The sequence below is a fragment of the Salmo salar genome, chromosome ssa10 (genome assembly GCF_905237065.1).
Source record: "Salmo salar chromosome ssa10, Ssal_v3.1, whole genome shotgun sequence".
Lineage (NCBI taxonomy): Eukaryota > Metazoa > Chordata > Actinopteri > Salmoniformes > Salmonidae > Salmo > Salmo salar.
The window spans coordinates 79,882,979-79,901,907 of NC_059451.1; the positions used below are offsets into that span (position 1 = coordinate 79,882,979).

The window sequence follows — 18,929 nt, forward strand, 5'->3', positions numbered from 1 at the left end:
ATTTTATTCAGTTAAAAGAGTGGGATCATTCTGTCACAGACAGAGATGTCTGCATGAAAGTAATCGAAGTTGGAGGACAGTGTCAAATAATGTCATCATTACAGATTTTATTTTAGGCTACTTAATTATCTGTCATAATTGGAAGTCAATGAAACGGCGTGAATTAAATGAGTGTGTCCTATAAGACATTGAACGTATACTACTGTAAAGTGGAAATGAATACTCTCCAGTTGGGGTTTGTGGAGTTTAGTTTTTTTTTTAGCGTCACCCGCCCCTAGGAGCAAGATAGACGCTCGTTCCGAGGTTGCGTTCCGAGACAGACACGATGACGCTGCGATTCACTAGCCCCATCACACACGCACTCGTATAGACTACTCTTGTCCAGCGTGAGCTCACCATTTTTCTACCTTTCGCTTGAAAATCTGCGTGTCCGTGAGAAACTGTACTGTTGGTTCACGCACTTAGTTCAGAATATTACAGATCTGACTGTTTGACACTTTTGTTTTTTTTTGCAAAATTCTGTTCTTTATCCAATGGGTCCCGGGATAGTTATACTTTTCTCTCTGTTCGGAGTTCTCAACGGACAAGGTCAGTTACCGCTTTACTTCAGGATAGTAACCTACTGTTTCAAGATTGAATTCTTCCCATGAGAATCAATCCATGCCCATGCGTGATGCATACGGTCGGACTACCACATAAATTCACTCAGGCATGTTAGATATTTCAAACGTATCACCCTAAGTAGGCTACTGCACTATCACTGCATGGGCAGAGATAAGGTGGGTAGCACTGGAGTTAAAAAGTTCCCATAAAGTGTTACATGTGATTTCATGAACACTTTATGGCAGTTATATTACAGTAGTAGCTTGTAGCCTACTGTGTTACATGCTGTTCAGTGTGTGTCATTTTGATTTGTGAGTGTGTGTGTGTGTGTGTGAGAGAGAGAGAGAGAGAGAGAGAGAGAGAGAGAGAGAGTGTGAGTGTGCGTGTGAGTGTGTGTGTGTGTGTGTGTGTGTGAGTGAGTGAGTGTGTGAGTGAGTAAGTGTGTGAGTATGTGTGTGTGTGTGTGTGTGTGTGTGTGTGTGTGTGTGTGTGTGTGTGTGTGTGTGTGTTGTTGCCAGTAAAACATCTGCCCATGATTACCAGTTTAAAGGTCGATTTCAACATTCCCAATTTGTCCTAAGGTCATTTGACAGGGATTAAATGTATTTTTCATTGTGTAAAATATGGACTAATTTCACAGTAGGAATTTCTCAGACTTCTGGAAATGATTTTCCAAGCTGAAACAGTAACAAGGTTTTAAAGTTTAGAGTACGGTGATGTGCTCAAAATGATTGCTGCTCAACCAGCCAACCAGATGCAGGGCAGGTCTCTCCTTAAAACTCAGACACACCAGCAGGATTGTCAATCTCTTTTGTGCTCACACAGCAAAGCCTTGGATGTCGTCAGCCACTCAGCCTTGTTAAAATACTCCAAACCAGAAGATGGCAGTAGCGTTTGACAATGCATATTAGTGCGTATTGCTTATGGTCTAGATTCCAAGCTATCTGCGCAAATGTTGCTATTTTGTAGAAAGCCCTTGATGATACTAGCCAGGTGGCTACAACTAGACAACTAGCTAGCAAAATTAGAAAGAAACAAGTTAATCCATCCCATACTGCCAGTGCCAGCCCACAGCCACATGTTTAGCTAGCTAGAAAACATTATCATATCTAGCTAGCTAAGGACACTGCATTAACTCAGCAGCTAACACAGGCAGCCATTTCATGGAAACTACTTCAAACTAGCTAATCCATTGTAATTTAGTTATCACGTCAATACTAGTTAAAGTGGTTAACTAGTTTGGACGCAGTATTTAGTGTTGTGTGAATTGTGTCTGTGCACTTAACTAGCTACCTCCCATAGCCTACATTGTTCGAACAAATGCCCCCCTTTTCCCTTTTTTGTTGTTGATGGCTCCCCCACTTGGGGTTTTCATGCTCTATGACTGGCTCAAAGGCGTTGGCCACTTGTGAGCATTGCGATTCTACAAGTAGAATAGGTAGGTTCGTCACTACGCAGCAGGTATCACTTTTGTTCTAGCAAGGAACGGCCTCCCACTATAATAAGTACTTATCAGAAGTGAGATTCACGGTGTGTTTCATACTTTACACTATGAGGGTGTGTCAGAGTCTGGAAACACAGAGCAGTGGCTGGTCTGGAAAGGGAGCACAGTCCTGATTTAAACCTCTACAGGATCGGTGGGTCCCCTGCGGGATGGTTGAGCTAACGTAGGCTAATGTGATTAGCATGAGGTTGTAAGTAACAAGAACATTTCTCAGGACATAGACATATCGGATATTGGCAGAAAGCTTAAATTCTTGTTAATCTGACTGCACTGTCCAATTTACAGTAGCTATTACAGTGAAAGAATGCCATGTTATTGTTTGAGGAGAGTGCACAGTTATGAACTTGAAAATGAATAAATAAACCAATTAGACACATTTGGGCAGTCTTGATACAAAATGTTGAATAGAAATGCAATGGTTAATTGGATCAGTCTTAAACTTTGCACATACACTGCTGCCATCTAGTGGACAAATCAAAATTGCGCCTGGGCTGGCATAATACATTATGGCCTTTCTCTTGCATTTCAAAGATGATGGTACAAAAAAATACAAAAAAATGCATGTTTTTTTCTTTGTATTATCTTTTACCAGATCTGATGTGTTATATTCTCTTACATTCATTTAACATTTCCAAAGTGTTTCCTTTCAAATGGTATCACGAATATGCATACCCTTGCTTCAGGTCCTGAGCTACAGATTTGGGTATGTCATTTTAGGTGAAAATTGAAAAAAGGGGTGGATCCTTAAGAGGGGGACCATCCACAGGTCACAGAGACATGGGACGACCTACAGTGCATTCGGAAAGTATTCAGACCCCTTGCCATTTTCCACATTTTGTTAAGTTACAGGCTTATTATAAAATTGATTAAATAATGTTTTCCCCTCATCAATCTACACACAATACTCCAAAATGACAAAGCGAAAAAAGGTTTTTAGAAATGTTTGCAAATTTATAAAAAATAAAAATCAGAAATACCTTGGGGTTCCCGAGTGGTGCAGCGGTCTAAGGTACTGCATCTCAGTGCTAGAGGTGTCACTACAGACCCTGGTTCAATCCTGTGCTGTGTCACAACCGGCCGTGATTGGGCGGCGCACAATTGGCCCAGCGTTGTCTGGGTTAGGGAAGGGTTTGGCCAGGGTAGGCCGGATTTGTAAAATAAGAATTTGTTTTTAACTGACTTGCCTATTTAAATAAATAAACATTTACATAAGTATTCAGGCTTTTTTCTATGAGAATCATCCTTGAGATGATTCTACAACATGATTGGAGTCCACCTGTGGTAAATTCCATTGATTCGACATGATATGAAAAGGCACACACCTGTCTATATAAGGTACCACAGTTGACAGTGCATGTTAAAGCAAAAACCAACCCATGAGGTCAAAGAAATTTTCCGTAGAGCTCCGAGACAGGATTGTGTCGAGGCACAGATCTGGGGAAGGGTAGCAGTCTTGGTGGATCCAAACATCTTCCATTTAAGAATGATGGCCTCCAAATCATGGCGAATCAATTTAATTTACCACAGGTGGACTCCAATCAAGTTTTATAATTGAAGGCCCCCAAGAACACAGTCGCCTCCATCATTCTTAAATGGAAGATGTTTGGATCCACCAAGACTCTTTCTAGAGCTGGCCCAGCCAAACTGAGCAATCGGGGGAGATGGTCCTTGGTCAGGGAGGTGACCCAGAACCCAATGGTCACTCTGACACAGCTCCAGAGTTCCTCTGTGGAGATGGGAGAAACTTCCAGAAAGACAACCATCTCTGCAGCACTCCAGCAATCAGGCCTTTATGGTAGAGCGGCCAGACGGAAGACACTAATCAGTAAAAGGCACATGACAGTCCGCTTGGAGTTTGCCAAAAGGCACCTAAAGACTCTCAGACCATGAGAAACAAGATTCTCTGGTCTGATGAAACCAAGATTGAACTCTTTGGCCTGAATGCCAAGCGTCACTTCTAGAGGAAACATGGCACCATCCCTACGGTGAAGCATGGTGGTGGCAGCATCATGCTGTGGGGATGTTTTTCAGTCTTTCCCTTGATCTTTCCGGATCAAGAGAAAGATGAACAGAGCAAAGTACAGAGAGATCCTTGATGAAAACCTGCTCCAGAGTGCTCAGGACCTCAGACTGGGATGAAGATTCACCTTCAAACAAGACAACAACCCTAAGCACACAGCCAAGACAAAAAAAATTCCAAAGCCTGTTTTTACTTTGTCATTATGGGGTATTGTGTGTAGATTGATGAGGGGAAAAAAACTATTTTATCCATTTTAGAATAAGGCTGTAACGTTACAAAATGTGGAATAAGTCAAGGGGTCTGTATACTTTCCGAATGCACTGTATATACCCCAGATCAGGGTCCCCTGGACACACATGGGGCCAATTTCACAGTCTGTGGGGCTCCTGTCAGTGGTGTGCTTAGGAATTCTGTCCCATTGACTTTAATGTAATTGGGCCCAAGGAAAGAATTTGGCATCACCCCTCCTCCATTGAATTCAATGTTATTGGGCATGTCTCACAGGGGCCATAAACTCCCTCCAACACCTATCAGCGCCCCTTGCTCCTCTTCTCAGCTTCAATGCAACACGGGAGAGAGTCAAGGGTCAGGGTGGTGTATCACCTCCGTTAGGTATGGTGTCAGGGTGGATTGAAGATCTGAAGATGGTCCTATAGAATCAGGTTATAAATCGTCCATGTACATTAATCACTTATTCACATATTTTTGAATTGACTCAAACTTACTCGACTCAGTCATACAAATACGTACCTGCAAATTGAATGTTATAATATGGCCAACAAATGCATTGCTACAGGCTATTCAGACTGTTAGTCAAATTACAAATGATAAAGATTTTAAGCACTTACATTATAAGGTAATTTGTGTCACAATGATGACAATAGGGTAAACTGACTGAAGCGTGTTAGATAAAAGATGTGACCCATGGAAGTGGACTGTGCTGCCTGGTTCTGTCTCTGAGAGGCCTTTGCTGTGAGCTGAGGGACTAGAGCGCCACTGGGCTCTCTCTCTCTCTCTCTCTCTCTCTCTCTCTCTCTCTCTCTCTCTCTCTCTCTCTCTCTCTCTCTCTCTCTCTCTCTCTCTCTCTCTCTCTCTCTCTCTCTCAATGCAATTCAGTGGGGCTTTATTGGCATGGGAAACATATGTTTACACTGCCAAAGCAAGTGAAATAAACAATAAGCAAAAATAAAACATTTGCAAATAGTTGTAGTATGAATAGTGGGGGAAGATAAATAAATAGATATACATTACCAGTAAAAGTTTGGACACACCTACACATTCCAGGGTTTTTCTAAATTTTTTCTATTTATTACATTGTAGAATAATAGTGATGGCATCAAAAGATTCTTTAACCTCTCTCGGGTATGTGGGACGAAATCGTCCCACCTAGTCAACAGCCAGTGGAATCGAGTGTCGCGAAATACAAAAACCTTAAAAATGCTATAACTTCAATTTCTCAAACATATGACTATTTTACACCATTTTAAAGACAAGACTCTCGTTAATCTAACCACATTGTCCGATTTCAAAAAGGCTTTACAGCGAAAGCAAAACATTAGATTATGTTAGGAGAGTACCCAGCCAGAAATAATTACACAGCCATTGTTCAAGCTAGCATATATGTCACAAAAACCAAAACCACAGCTAAATGCAGCACTAACCTTTGATGATCTTCATCAGATGACACTCCTAGGACATTATGTCATACAATACATGCATGTTTTGTTCAGTCAAGTTCATATTTATATCAAAAACCAGCTTTTTACATTAGCATGTGACGTTCAGAACTAGCATACACACCGAAAACTTCCGGTGAATTTACTAAATTACTCTTGATAAACGTTTACAAAATACATAACAATTATTTAAATAATTATAGATACAGAACTCCTTTATGCAATTGCGGTGTCAGATTTTAAAATAGCTTTTCGGCAAAAGCACATTTTGCAATATTCTGTGTAGATAGCTCGGCCATCAAGGCTAGCTAAACAGACACTCGCCAACATCGAGGCTCAGTAAACTCAGAATTACTATTAGAAAAATTGGATTACCTTTGCTGTTCTTCGTCAGAATGCACTCCCAGGACTTCTACTTCAACCACAAATGTTGTTTTGGTTCAAAATAATCCATAGTTATGTTCAAATATCCTCAGTTTTGTTCGTGCGTTCAGGTCCCTATCCGAAGGGTGACGCGCGGACGCATGTCGTGATAAAAATTCAAAATATTCCATTACCGTACTTAGAAACATGTCAAACGCTGTTTAAAATCAATTTTTGTGCTATTTTTCTCATAAAATAGCGATAATATTCCAACTGGGCGACGTTGTTTTCGTTCAAAGGCTGAAAGAAAAACATGGCCACTTCTCGGGGCCGCGCATCTCCTGTCTCTGAGCCACCAGCCTGACCACTCACAAACAGCGCTCCTGTACCTAGCCCAGAGACAGCAGAGATCTCATTCCACTTTCTGGCGCCTTCAGGAGCCTTAGAAATTGTCACGTTACAGCAGAGATGCTGTATTTTCAACAGAGATGCCACAGAAGCACAAGAAATGGTCAGAGAGGGCACTTCCTGTATGGAATCTTCTCAGGTTTTAGCCTGCCATATGAGTTCTGTTATACTCACAGACACCATTCAAACAGTTTAATAAGCTTTAGAGTGTTTTCTATCCAAATCTACCAATTATATGCATATTCTCATTTCTGGAAAAGAGTAGTAACCAGTTTAAATCGGGTACGTTTTTTATGAAACGTGAAAATACTGCCCCCTACCCTAGAGAGGTTAAAGTAGCCACCCTTTGCCTTGATGACAGCTTTGCACACTCTTGTCATTCTCTCAACCAGCTTCATGAGGAATGCTTTTCCAACAGTCTTGAAGGAGTTCCCACATATGCTGAGCACTTGTTGGCTGCTTTTCCTTCACTCTGCAGTCCAACTCATCCCAAACCATCTCAACTGGGTTGAGGGCCTGATTCACGCAGTCTCCTCTGATCAGTTGATGCTGAGATATGTCTGTTACTTGAACTCTGTGAAGCATTTATTTGGGCTGCAATCTGAGGTGCAGTTAACTCTAATGAACTTATCTTCTGCAGCAGAGGTAATTCTGGGTCTTCCTTTCCTGTGGCGGTCCTCATGAGAGCCAGTTTCATCATAGAGCTTTATTTCTTTTGCTGACTGCACTTGAAGAATCTTTCAAAGTTCTTGACATTTTCCATATGTCTTAAAGTAATGATATACTGTCATTTCTCTTTGCTTATTTGAGCTGTTCTTTTACCAAATAGGGCTATCTTCTGTATACCACCCCTACCTTTGGGGCGGCAGGTAGCCTAGTGGTTAGAGCGTTGGGCCTGTAACTGAAAAGTTGCTAGATCAAATCCCCGAGCTGACAAGGCTCAAACGCAATAAGAAGGAAAGAAATTCCACAAATTAACTTTTAACAAGGCACACCTATTAATTGAAATGCATTCCAGGTGACTACCTCATGAAGCTGGTTGAGAGAATGCCAAGAGTGTGCAAAGCGGTCATCAAGGCAAAGGGTGGCTACTTTGAAGACTCTCAAATATAACATATATTTTGATTTGTTTAACACTTTTTTGGTTACTATATGACTCCATATGTGCTATTTCCTAGTTTTAATGCCTTCACTATTATTCTACAATGTGGAAAATAGTCAAAATAAAGAAAAACCCTTGAATGAGTAGGTTTGTCCAAACTTTTGACTGGTGCTGTGTATCTGTTTATTTATCTTCCCCCACTATTCATACTACAACTACCTCTAGAACAATCCCTAAACCACACACATCACTCAGGCTCTAATCCCAGATTCTCTTTAGGGTAGGAGAAAACAGGGTGATAATTAGGCGTGTAAATGCCAGCAATCCGCTCAGCATCTCAACAGGCTGGTGTTGAGAGGTGTGAACGCCTCGCTCTCGTAATGTTGAGAGAGAGAGAGTAGTGTGAAAACACCAGAACACACCAGGGAGTGAGTCATGTGACCACCTCTTTCCGTCAATTGAGACTGAAAGTGAGACATTGTATGACATTCTCATTCTGTGCCTCCCCTGAGCTTGGAAGGGAACATTCTAGAGTTTTGTGCTTCATGGTAGTTGTGCCCTGGGGGTTTGTCTGATGTTTCTAAAGACATACTGAGGCTTCCAGATTCTAGGGTGTTTTGGCAAGGGGATGTCAGTTAATGGCAGTGGTAATGGTCAAGAAAAAGAAAAAGTCCAGACTGGCAAAAACTGGCCTGGGGGGCAGCCAAGCAAGGAGAATTCTTCACCACAGGAGGTGTTATCAAATTCCGACCATTCCCTACTCTTCCAGCAAATGTATTTTCTTTACTTTTTTACGTGTGTAACACTTTTGACCCTTTCCAAGAGCATCCTGGTGTTGGTTTCTGCCCTCAGATGAAAGCAGAGATAGACCTTATCACTGTTGAAGATTGTGGCTCTAGTCAGACTGAGGCCCAATGAAGGCTGGTATGAAGGCTGGTTATGGGGCCTGTTAAAATGCCCTCTCATGTCCCCCTGTTGCTAAGAGCCTTATTACTCAATTCACAGGGGACAAGGAGCTCGACTGTTGCAGTTGTTAGTCTGGCTGGCCACAACAGGCTCGTTCAGTGAGTCAGCAAAATAGTGTTTCTTGGCTTGGTAATGCATCTATTAGACTACCTATTACGTTGTTGTTTGATTATACACTCTGCTGTTGATTTACAATGAGAATGACTTTCATTTGCAGGAAAAGTTAGCAGCATGGTTCCTGTATAACAAAACTGCTTTTTATTAATCTGTCCACATTTTTGAATTGGTATTTCTCACAGTTAATGTTGACAGTTCTCTAATTTGCTTTGGTTAAATTACCATATTATTTTTATATTAAGTTAATTTGCTCACACATTTGGCCCCTGCCTGCAGTTACCATATTCAAGGATATACTGTTCATTGCATTTGGAAAGTATTCAGACTCCTTGACTTTATCCACATTTTGTTACATTCCAGCCTTATTCTAAAATGGATTCAATTGTTTTTTCCCCTCATCGATCTGCATACAATAACCCACAATGACAAAGATTTTTTTGTTGTTGTTGATTTTTTTGCAAGTGTATAAAAACACAACAACTGAAATATCACATTTACATAAGCATTCAGATCCTTTACTGAGTACTTTGTTGAAGCACCTTTGGCAGTGATTACAGCCTTGAGTCTTCTTGGGTATGACGCTACAAGCTTGGCACACCTGTATTTGGGGAGTTTCTCTGCAGATCCTCACAAGCTCTGTCGGGTTGGATGGGAAGCGTCGCTGTACAGCTACTTTCAGGTCTCTCCAGAGATGTTTGATCGAGTTCAAGTCCGGCCCCTGGCTGGGTCACTCAAGGACAACTCCAATTGGGCTGTCGTGCCTTTTACTGAGGAGTTGCTTCTGTATGGCCACTCTACCATAAAGGCCTGAATGGTGGAGTGCTGCAGAAATGGTTATCCTTCTGGAAGGTTCTCCCATCTCCACAGAGTAACTCTGGAGCTCTGTCAGAGTGACCATCGAGCTCTTGGTCACCTCCCTGATGATGGAGGCCACTGTGTTCTTGGAGACATTCAATGCTGCAGAAATGTTTTGGTACCCTGCCCCAGATCTGTGCCTCGATACAATCCTGTCTCGGAGCTCTACGGACAACGGTAGGACCTTATATAGGAAGGTGTGTGCCTTTCCTAATCATGTCCAATCAATTGAATTTTCCACAAATGGACTCCAGTCAAGTTGTAGAAAGATCACAAGGATGATCAATGGAAACAGGATGCACATGAGGTACATTTAGAGTCTCATAGCAAAGGTTCTGAATTTTTATCTAAATAAGATATTTCTGTTTTTTATTTGTAATGCATTTGCACCAATTTTTAAAAAACTGTTTTTTGCTTTGTCATTATGGGGATTTGTATGTAGATGAAGAAAAATATGAATTTAATCCATTTTAGATTTAAGGCTGTAATGTTACAAAATGTGGAAAAAGTCAAGAGGTCTGAATACTTTCCGAAAGCACCGTAAACCAAGATCCCTCCTCTGGCAGAAATAATTGGAACTAAAAATATATATTTCTATACTTTTTTTTATGGAACTATAAACTTAAGATAAACCCTCCAGACACATGTCCTCCCTTACTTGAAACCTCTGATCCTGTTTTGTTGGCCAAGCTAGATATCCCCTGATCCACTATGATATGTGTTATTATAGCCAGTGGTTGGATACACTATTGTTCCTTGTTCCTAAAACTGGTTTATTAGATGAACAAATATGATTTTACTCTTGAGTGTTCTTTAATAATGACATATGCCATTTAGCAGACACTTTTACCTGGGAATCGAACCCACTATCCTGGCATTGCAAGCACCATGCTCTACCAACTGAGTTACAGAGGAATTTTAGGAGTCCTTTAGGATTACTTATATTAATAAAAACCAATTTGGCAGACAGGCCTTTGTTTAAGCCTAAAGCAAGAAAGGACCAGCCAACCTGCCAAAGCTATTTCACGTTTGGCAGATTACACTAACCACAAGGAAATGAATGTATTTGATCTGATTGCGATGGCTGAATTGTTTACAGAGTCGAGGCATTCCGAGCTCTTTAATCCACATGAAGAAGCAGACGGAGCGCCACAGAGTTGATCCAACTCCGGTCGTTGCCTCTTATTTCTACACAACATATCCATCACTCAGTATTGCTGGCAAAAGGCTTACAGGCATTTAGAAACATTCCAAACAGCTTTGAATTTGTTTTTCAATCACTTGGAAGACAAATTGCTAACACTGTGAAAGTGTGAGTGGCATTGGGTAACAACAATATACTTGTGTCTTGGACCTCATAGAAGGTGGTTCTGTGCATTAGGAGCAACCTGAGCCCTGAAGGCTGGCGTTAGCTCACGGAGCAAATGCCTGGGCTTTAGCTCAGCAGGCTAACACCCCTATCATGGGAGATTTGATGCAGATGTTGACAGCTCTCGTAGGTCTCTAACTGTTTTAGAGGACTGATGAGTCACACTCCATTTTGGGGTCTCTGGATCACCCACATACCGATACTGTTGCAATCGCTTCAGTAGGCCAAGCCACAGCATTCACCGGAAGCCTATGAATAACACACGCTGTTTGTTTTGTGGTTGTGTCCATCCACAGGTGGAAAACAGATCTCAATGGATGAGTGCTGTAAGGATGGTCGGGCTCGGGGCATTGACAACCAGGACTGCGCAGCCATCCCTCTCATCTCTGAGTCCACCACATGCAGGTGAGTGGGGACTTTTTACAGTGGTTAATGTACTCCCTGACTGAACAGATTTACCCAGAGAAATACAGTGACTATAGAAAATAGATTATATTTCTATGGTCTTAACCTCTGTGCCCAGACTGCTTACCTCAATATTAGTCCCATGGGGTTAACTGTAAACTGTATAGATAGACTATGGTGCAATATGTATGGTGGTAGGCCATAGTGTGAGATGACTTTACCTTACCCCCGGTCGTAAATTCCCAGCCACATTCTTGAATTGACGTGAGAGCAGGAGACATTACACTAGTAATAATAACAGTGTAAGAACAGCTCTGGTAGTAAGAGTAGAAGGTGTTCTGCCACAGGTTCAAGGCCAATAATGAGGAGATCTGTTGCTCAATCTGCTCTCTGATGGCAAATGTATTGACCTTGGCTACCCAAGTGATCCCGAATTTGTTCAAATTATAGAGTAAGGGTGGAAGGGTGATGGTTTTTGGTTGAGGGGAGGATTGGGTTTAGGGTTTAGAGAGAGGGGGTATTGCCAAATCCAGGAAATACCACAGAGGTGAAACTATAGAGAGAGAACTGGAGAGGGGGAAGAACAGGAAATCAGAGAGCTTATTTCAGACACCAAAAAAAAAAGACAAGAATAGAAAAGACAGACAGGAGTACTGCTGTGCCCTTAAATGGTTCTGCGGAGGTGACGTGAGTGCAGTTGTCGTGGGGACAGATCTAGATTATATGGAAAGAGAGAATTTCTGGTAAGAGGGTTGATAAAGACAGGCTAGTTGGTAGAGGAGTGGAGTGGAGAGGGGATCTAAGTGCTGCACTGTACCCAATCTCGTAAAACAGACAATGGGTTTCTCTCACTCACTCACTCCCTCCCTTCAGACAGGCAGACAGAAACGGGCAGACAGACAGACACAAGCACCCCTGAACTTATTACCTCTTCCCCTACTGTATTTATTTATTTTATTTATTTTGCTCCTTTGCACCCCATTATTAATTTCTACTTTGCACTTTCTTCTACTACAAATCTACCATTACAGTGTTTTACTTGCTATATTATATTTACTTTGCCACCATGGCCTTTTTTGCCTTTACCTCCCTTATCTCACCTCATTTGCTCACATTGTATATAGACTTATTTTTCTACTGTATTATTGACTGTATGTTTGTTTTACTCCATGTGTAACTCTGTGTTGTTGTATGTTGTCGAACTGCTTTGCTTTACCTTGGCCAGGTCGCAATTGTAAATGAGAACTTGTTCTCAACTTGCCTAAAGGGAACACTTAAACAACACATCCTAGATCTGAATGAAATAAATAATCTTATTAAATACTTTTTTCTTTACAAAGTTGAATGTGCCGACAACAAAATCACACAAAAATAATCAATGGAAATCCAATTTATCAACCCATGGAGGTCTGGATTTGGAGTCACACTCAAAATTAAAGTGGAAAACCACACTACAGGCTGATCCAACTTTGATGTAATGTCCTTAAAACAAGTCAAAATGAGGCTCAGTAGTGTGTGTGGCCTCCACGTGCCTGTATGACCTCCCTACAACGCCTGGGCATGCTCCTGATGAGGTGGCGGATGGTCTCCTGAGGGATCTCCTCCCAGACCTGGACTAAAGCATCCGCCAACTCCTGGACAGTCTGTGGTGCAACGTGGCGTTGGTGGATGGAGCGAGACATGATGTCCCAGATGTGCTCAATTGGATTCAGGTCTGGGGAACGGGCGGGCCAGTCCATAGCATCAATGCCTTCCTCTTGCAGGAACTGCTGACACACTCCAGCCACATGAGGTCTAGCATTGTCTTGCATTAGGAGGAACCCAGGGCCAACCGCACCAGCATGTGGTCTCACAAGGGGTCTGAGGATCTCATCTCGGTACCTAATGGCAGTCAGGCTACCTCTGGCGAGCACATGGAGGGCTGTGCGGCCCCCCAAAGAAATGCCACCCCACACCATGACTGACCCACCGCCAAACGGGTCATGCTGGAGGATATTGCAGGCAGCAGAACGTTCTCCACGGCATCTCCAGACTCTGTCACGTCTGTCACGTGCTCAGTGTGAACCTGCTTTCAACTGTGAAGAGCACAGGGTGCCAGTGGCGAATTTGCCAATCTTGGTGTTCTCTGGCAAATGCACATTTGTGGCCTGCTGGGGGTCATTTTGCAGGGCTCTGGCAGTGCTCCTCCTGCTCCTCCTTGCACAAAGGCGGCGGTAGCGGTCCTGCTGCTGGGTTGTTATCCTCGTACGACCTCCTCCACGTCTCCTGATGTACTGGCCTGTCTCCTGGTAGCGCCTCCATGCTCTGGACACTACGCTGACAGACACAGCAAACCTTCTTGCCACAGCTCGCATTGATGTGCCATCCTGGATGAGCTGCACTACCTGAGCCACTTGTGTGGGTTGTAGACTCCGTCTCATGCTACCACTAGAGTGAAAGCACCGCCAGCATTCAAAAGTGACCAAAACATCAGCCAGGAAGCATAGGAACTGAGAAGTGGTCTGTGGTCCCCACCTGCAGAACCACTCCTTTATTGGGGGTGTCTTGCTAATTGCCTATAATTTCCACCTGTTGTCTATTCCATTTGCACAACAGCATGTGAAATGTATTGTCAATCAGTGTTGCTTCCTAAGTGGACAGTTTGATTTCACAGAAGTGTGATTGACTTGGAGTTACATTGTGTTGTTTAAGTGTTCCCTTTATTTTTTTGAGCAGTGTAAATTAAAAAAAATTGTACTTCCTCAGAGTAGCAAACAATTTGAGGCGAAGCACAGTAACCCAGGTCTCAGTTCAGTTGATGGTATGATAAAGAGGTGTACTGCCTGCTCTCACTCTCACTTCTGATCTGATTATTTACCACAGACTCACACAGCTCTTTGTCTACATCCGTTTTCTCCTTTTGAAGTCCTTACGGTACTGTAACGGTTTCTGGTTTTACTGTAAAAGATTCATGAAGCCACTCCAGCCGGAGAGACAGGTCAGATAGGTGGATATCACAGGTCATCCTGCTGTGTCAGGAAGTTCTTCCAGGCTGGTCCAGACTCAGAGAGGGATGTATTCTAGTTACGTTGTCCAGGATATCGGGTTACGAAATCCAAGCAGGATTTCTGGAAAACCTGGGAATTTTGGGTAGGTTACCGGAATTTTGCAACTCTATCTAGGAAGTGTTGCCGCCCTGCAGCCCTCTGTGTCCATCAGAGGAGGGACATCCAATGGGAGGTGGGAGGGTTAAAACAGTAACTGTAAATAATGGAATCTTAAATTAGCTTCACTGAACCCATAACAGTTAGTGTGGTAAGCCAATTGGAGACAGTGGTGCATTGACCCAACTCTGGTAAAGTGAAGATTTTAAACACAAAACAAAGTTTTAATCCACCTTGAGTTTACACAGGGCCTTCCTTCTTCACTCAACCCACGTACAGCAGCTGCACCAACCAGGACTATTAGCAGATCCCTAGTAGGCATGCCCGGGGCTCTTTTTAACACGAAGCACTTTGAGACAGCGCTCTAATCCACTAAGGAGCACAGTGATAGAGTTCAAAATAACTGTGTTCCCTGTGTCTTTCCTGTTCCTGTCTGACAGGATAGTGCAGGAGCAGTGCTGCGCTGCGGTTCTGGAGGACAATATCTGCACCAGTGGCATCAACATGGCCAAAGACCAGGGGGCCTGTGACACACAGTTCACTGGAAGCACCTGCGAGACCAAGACTGCCAAGGTGTGTGTGTGTGTGTGTGTGTGTGTGTGTGTGTGTGTGTGTGTGTGTGTGTGTGTGTGGGGGTGTTTGTGTGTGGGTGTGTGTCTTTGAGAGTGTGTGTGAAAGACTGTCCGTGTGTGCGCATACAGCCAAGTACTTGTGTTTACATGCGTGTGTGTATGTGCGTGTATTAAAAGTTTGTCGGGTAAGTAGTCATTGTCTGCTTCAAGAACCTCACGCTGATCACCGTACATCACTCCACTGGACGTGCCATTTCTGCAGGAAAGTGAATGAGATGGTGAGGTGAGCAGGTTGAAACATGTCCCTCTGGGGTGGAGTGATGAATGGAGCTTGTTGCTGTCAGGTAGATTATCAATTCCCCTCAGATACTCTCTGCCAAGGTAGGCTCTCTACACCTGGCTGTCCTCTTCCTCAGGATCCTACACAGCCCTCTATGCCCCCATCACGCTGCACACCATGGCATCAGTCAAGGTCCTTGAAGCACTTTGCCAAGTGAGCCACAAGTACATTTGCCCAGGAGAATGAGGTCGTTGTTCGTGCAGCCAGAAACACGTCTTTACTTGATCCGCCACTGGATTGCAGGTGTCAGCTGATTGCATTGAGGTGTGCTGCGTTTGATGAATGGGCATTTAGAATGGGGGAAGAACCATACCATGGTCATTTTTAAGCTCCCCCTAAAAGCTCTCAGTATACTACCTCTTTATTTTCTCTGTAATTTAGCAGACGCTCTTATCCGGAGCGACTTACACGAGCAATTATGGGTTTAAGTGCCTTGCTCAAGGGCATATAGGTCCATTTATTATTTAAAGAGTCAGCCTGGGCATTCGAACCAGCGACCGTTCGGTTACTGGGCCAACGCTCTTAACCACTAGGCTGCCTGCCACAACCGCACCACTCAACACCTCAAGGACAGAGATCAGACAGACCAGACAGACACACTCAAATGAGATTCCTCCCGCTAGACAAGCCAGGATGGATCCCCTTCAGATAATGGTGATAGATGATAGTGGTGAAGTTGTGAAGTGGTGGTGATGATGATGATGTAATTTCCCCCCTGTCCGTCCGTCCGTCCGTCTGTCATTCTGGCCAAATGATGCATATAAACACATTGAGTATTCGTATATCTCTGGTCTGACCCCTCCAGATGTGCTGTGACTGTTGTCTGCTGGGCCGGGCTGCTCGCGAGCAGGGTCTGACCTGTGACCACAGCCTGTCTCTGGGCTATCAGTGTGGCTTGGTGTCCCGGGCCTGCTGCGATGACAGAGCCCCTGATGTGGAGACCAAAATCTCCCAGGGTAAGAGAATCAACTCGAAGACGAGGGAAGGACTAATGGTAGAGGGTGAGGAGAAGGTGGAGAGATTGAGGGAAAAGAGGTGGAGAAGTCAAGCGAGTGGAGCGGTGTGAGGAGGGGAACGGTGGAGTAGAGAGGTGGAGAGAGTGGAGAGTGGAAGGATATATGGAACGTTATTCTTTCTTGTATACGTCCAATGCTACTCTGCCCTCTGGTGGCCATTAGGAGACAAGGGTCTTACTGTAGTTTTAGTAAAGAAGTCCATTGTCCTGATGCATTCATTGGTTTCAACACTCTTTGTTTGCGAACTTAGTTTTTGGCCTATACTGGTCAATCTTCTCTTTTCTTTCCCCACAGTTTCTGACAAAGACAACAAGACCCTCACTGAGAAGGAGAATCCCTTACCGAATAACATGTGCAGCAGCGGTAACAACCCCACCACACATCACGTTCACATGTAATAGACTGTGTCCTCACAGAGGAAGTCAGGAACATAAGTCATTTATCTTCTGTTTGTTTATAATGTGCACAGGAGTAGCGACGTGTGCACAGGAATGTGTGGGCAACAGCACCTGTGCCTGCTTCAAAGGTTACAAACTCAAACCAGATGGGAAGAACTGTGAGGGTGAGTAGACTGGAGGTACAGTACCAGCCATATCCTGTTGAAAAGTTAGTGAGCTGGAATAAAACATCTAGTAGATCCCCAGGACTAGGATTTCTTACATCTTAGATACGGCTTCGATGCTATTCTCCCCTCTTCCTCCCTCCATCTCCCAGATATAAACGAGTGCCTGCTCGGGGCCAGTAACTGCAGAGGAGGCGAGCACTGCATCAACACAGTGGGGTCATTCCGTTGCCAGAGAGAGGTCAGCTGTGGTACCGGCTACGAGCTCATGGACAGCAACAATTGCAAAGGTCAGAGGTCACAACACAATGCCTCCTACAGGGGGCGAGGGAAAAATGAAGGATCAATATGTATGATTCATGATTCATACATCCATGATAAACTGGATCTATCTATCTATCTATCTATCTATCTATCTATCTATCTATCTATCTATCTATCTATCTATCTATCTATCTATCTATCTATCTATCTATCTATCTATCTATCTATCTATCTATCTATCTATCTATCTATCTATCTATCTATCTATCTATCTATCTATCTATCTATCTATCTATCTATCTGTCTGTCTGTCTGTCTGTCTGTCTGTCTGTCTGTTCCCAAGAGCTGGTAGAATTTGACTTGCAATGAAGCTATTGTTGAATATTTATGAGAATAGATTTGAATCACATACAGTTTGATTTTCCTCGTACAACATGTCTTCTTTCACCCAGACATTGACGAGTGTGAGTCGGGCACCCACAACTGCTCCCCGGACTTTGAGTGTCAGAACACTCAGGGATCGTTCCGCTGTCTGCCCAAGAACCAGTGTGGCGACGGATACATCCAGGACGCCATGGGCAGCTGCATCGGTGAGCATCAGGACCCTGACAGACGTTACCATGGCAACCTCTCATCAAGGCAACACATAACCCCATCCATCCCACATGTACCCCCAAAGCCAGTATCTTCAAAGTACAGTTCACAGTGTTCTCTGACATACATGGCATATTTTAGGAACTCACCATCGTAGTGGTGGCGGAGAGGAAGGGGCACAAGGGGTTCAGTGATATGACCTTGTGGTGCCCTATGTGAACCATACCAGAGAGGAAGAGGCAAAGCGAGAGGGCTGACTGCGCCCCAAAATCTGTCCTTGCGAGAATAAAGCGTAAAGCAGACCAAGTGGGAATTTTTTGTATGAAGGTCAATGAGAGTGTCGAATTCAGTCAACATAATATTGAATTGCACATTTTCTACGTGAGGCTTATTTGATCAAATAGAAGTTTCATAATGTTTAGGTTGTTACGAATGTACTGATTTAAGTGGACACACGTGGTATCCCGGCAACTTTGAAAAAACAATTCTATATCAGAGTTGGGCATGTTGTTCACATGAGTATCTGCCCTCTCATTGGCTAGAATGTTCCCACCAGCTCCTCCTACTCCCGCCTGCCTTCCGCATTTGCGAATATTCATTCCCATTGTTAGAGCAGGCAGTCCAATATCTTGTCAATATATAGATAATCTTTGCCCGTATGTACAGTATAACCTCTGACCTCTATCCCAGACATCAATGAGTGTCTGGCCCAGACAGAGCCGTGCCGCCCTGGCCAGTTATGTATGAACACGATGGGCTCCTTCACCTGCCAGAGGAACTCTATCAACTGTGGCCGGGGATACCACCTCAACGACGGCGGCAACCGCTGCGTGGGTGCGTACAGCTGCCTCACTTGCATACTTAGACCTCATCGTGCCAGTTGGGGATAAGGCCTCCATAAGGTCCCTCTCCTGGGCTATATTAGACACCTCTGTCCAAGGGAGCCTCAACATCCCCTGTGTACACTGTAGCACTGCTAGAATGGATCTCTACCACGTTCACCTCCATTGATTAGCATCAGCAACCTGATACTGTAGCCTACATTTCCAT

At 43.6% G+C, this 18,929-nt stretch overlaps 1 protein-coding gene across 2 annotated transcripts in view; it reads left to right on the forward strand.

Annotated features, from left to right (window-relative positions):
* The first annotated feature begins 292 nt into the window (after positions 1-292).
* Positions 293-18,929, forward strand: part of LOC100195293 (fibulin 1) — a 51,863-nt gene continuing 33,226 nt past the window's right edge. Inside the window, exons 1-9 of one of the 2 annotated variants that reach the window (XM_014124076.2) lie at positions 293-588; positions 11,280-11,388; positions 14,972-15,104; positions 16,249-16,399; positions 16,754-16,822; positions 16,929-17,021; positions 17,174-17,311; positions 17,738-17,875; positions 18,570-18,713. In XM_014124076.2, the coding sequence (XP_013979551.2) occupies positions 534-588; positions 11,280-11,388; positions 14,972-15,104; positions 16,249-16,399; positions 16,754-16,822; positions 16,929-17,021; positions 17,174-17,311; positions 17,738-17,875; positions 18,570-18,713 (1,030 nt within the window). In that variant the 5' untranslated portion in view covers positions 293-533. 2 annotated transcript variants of the gene reach the window in all.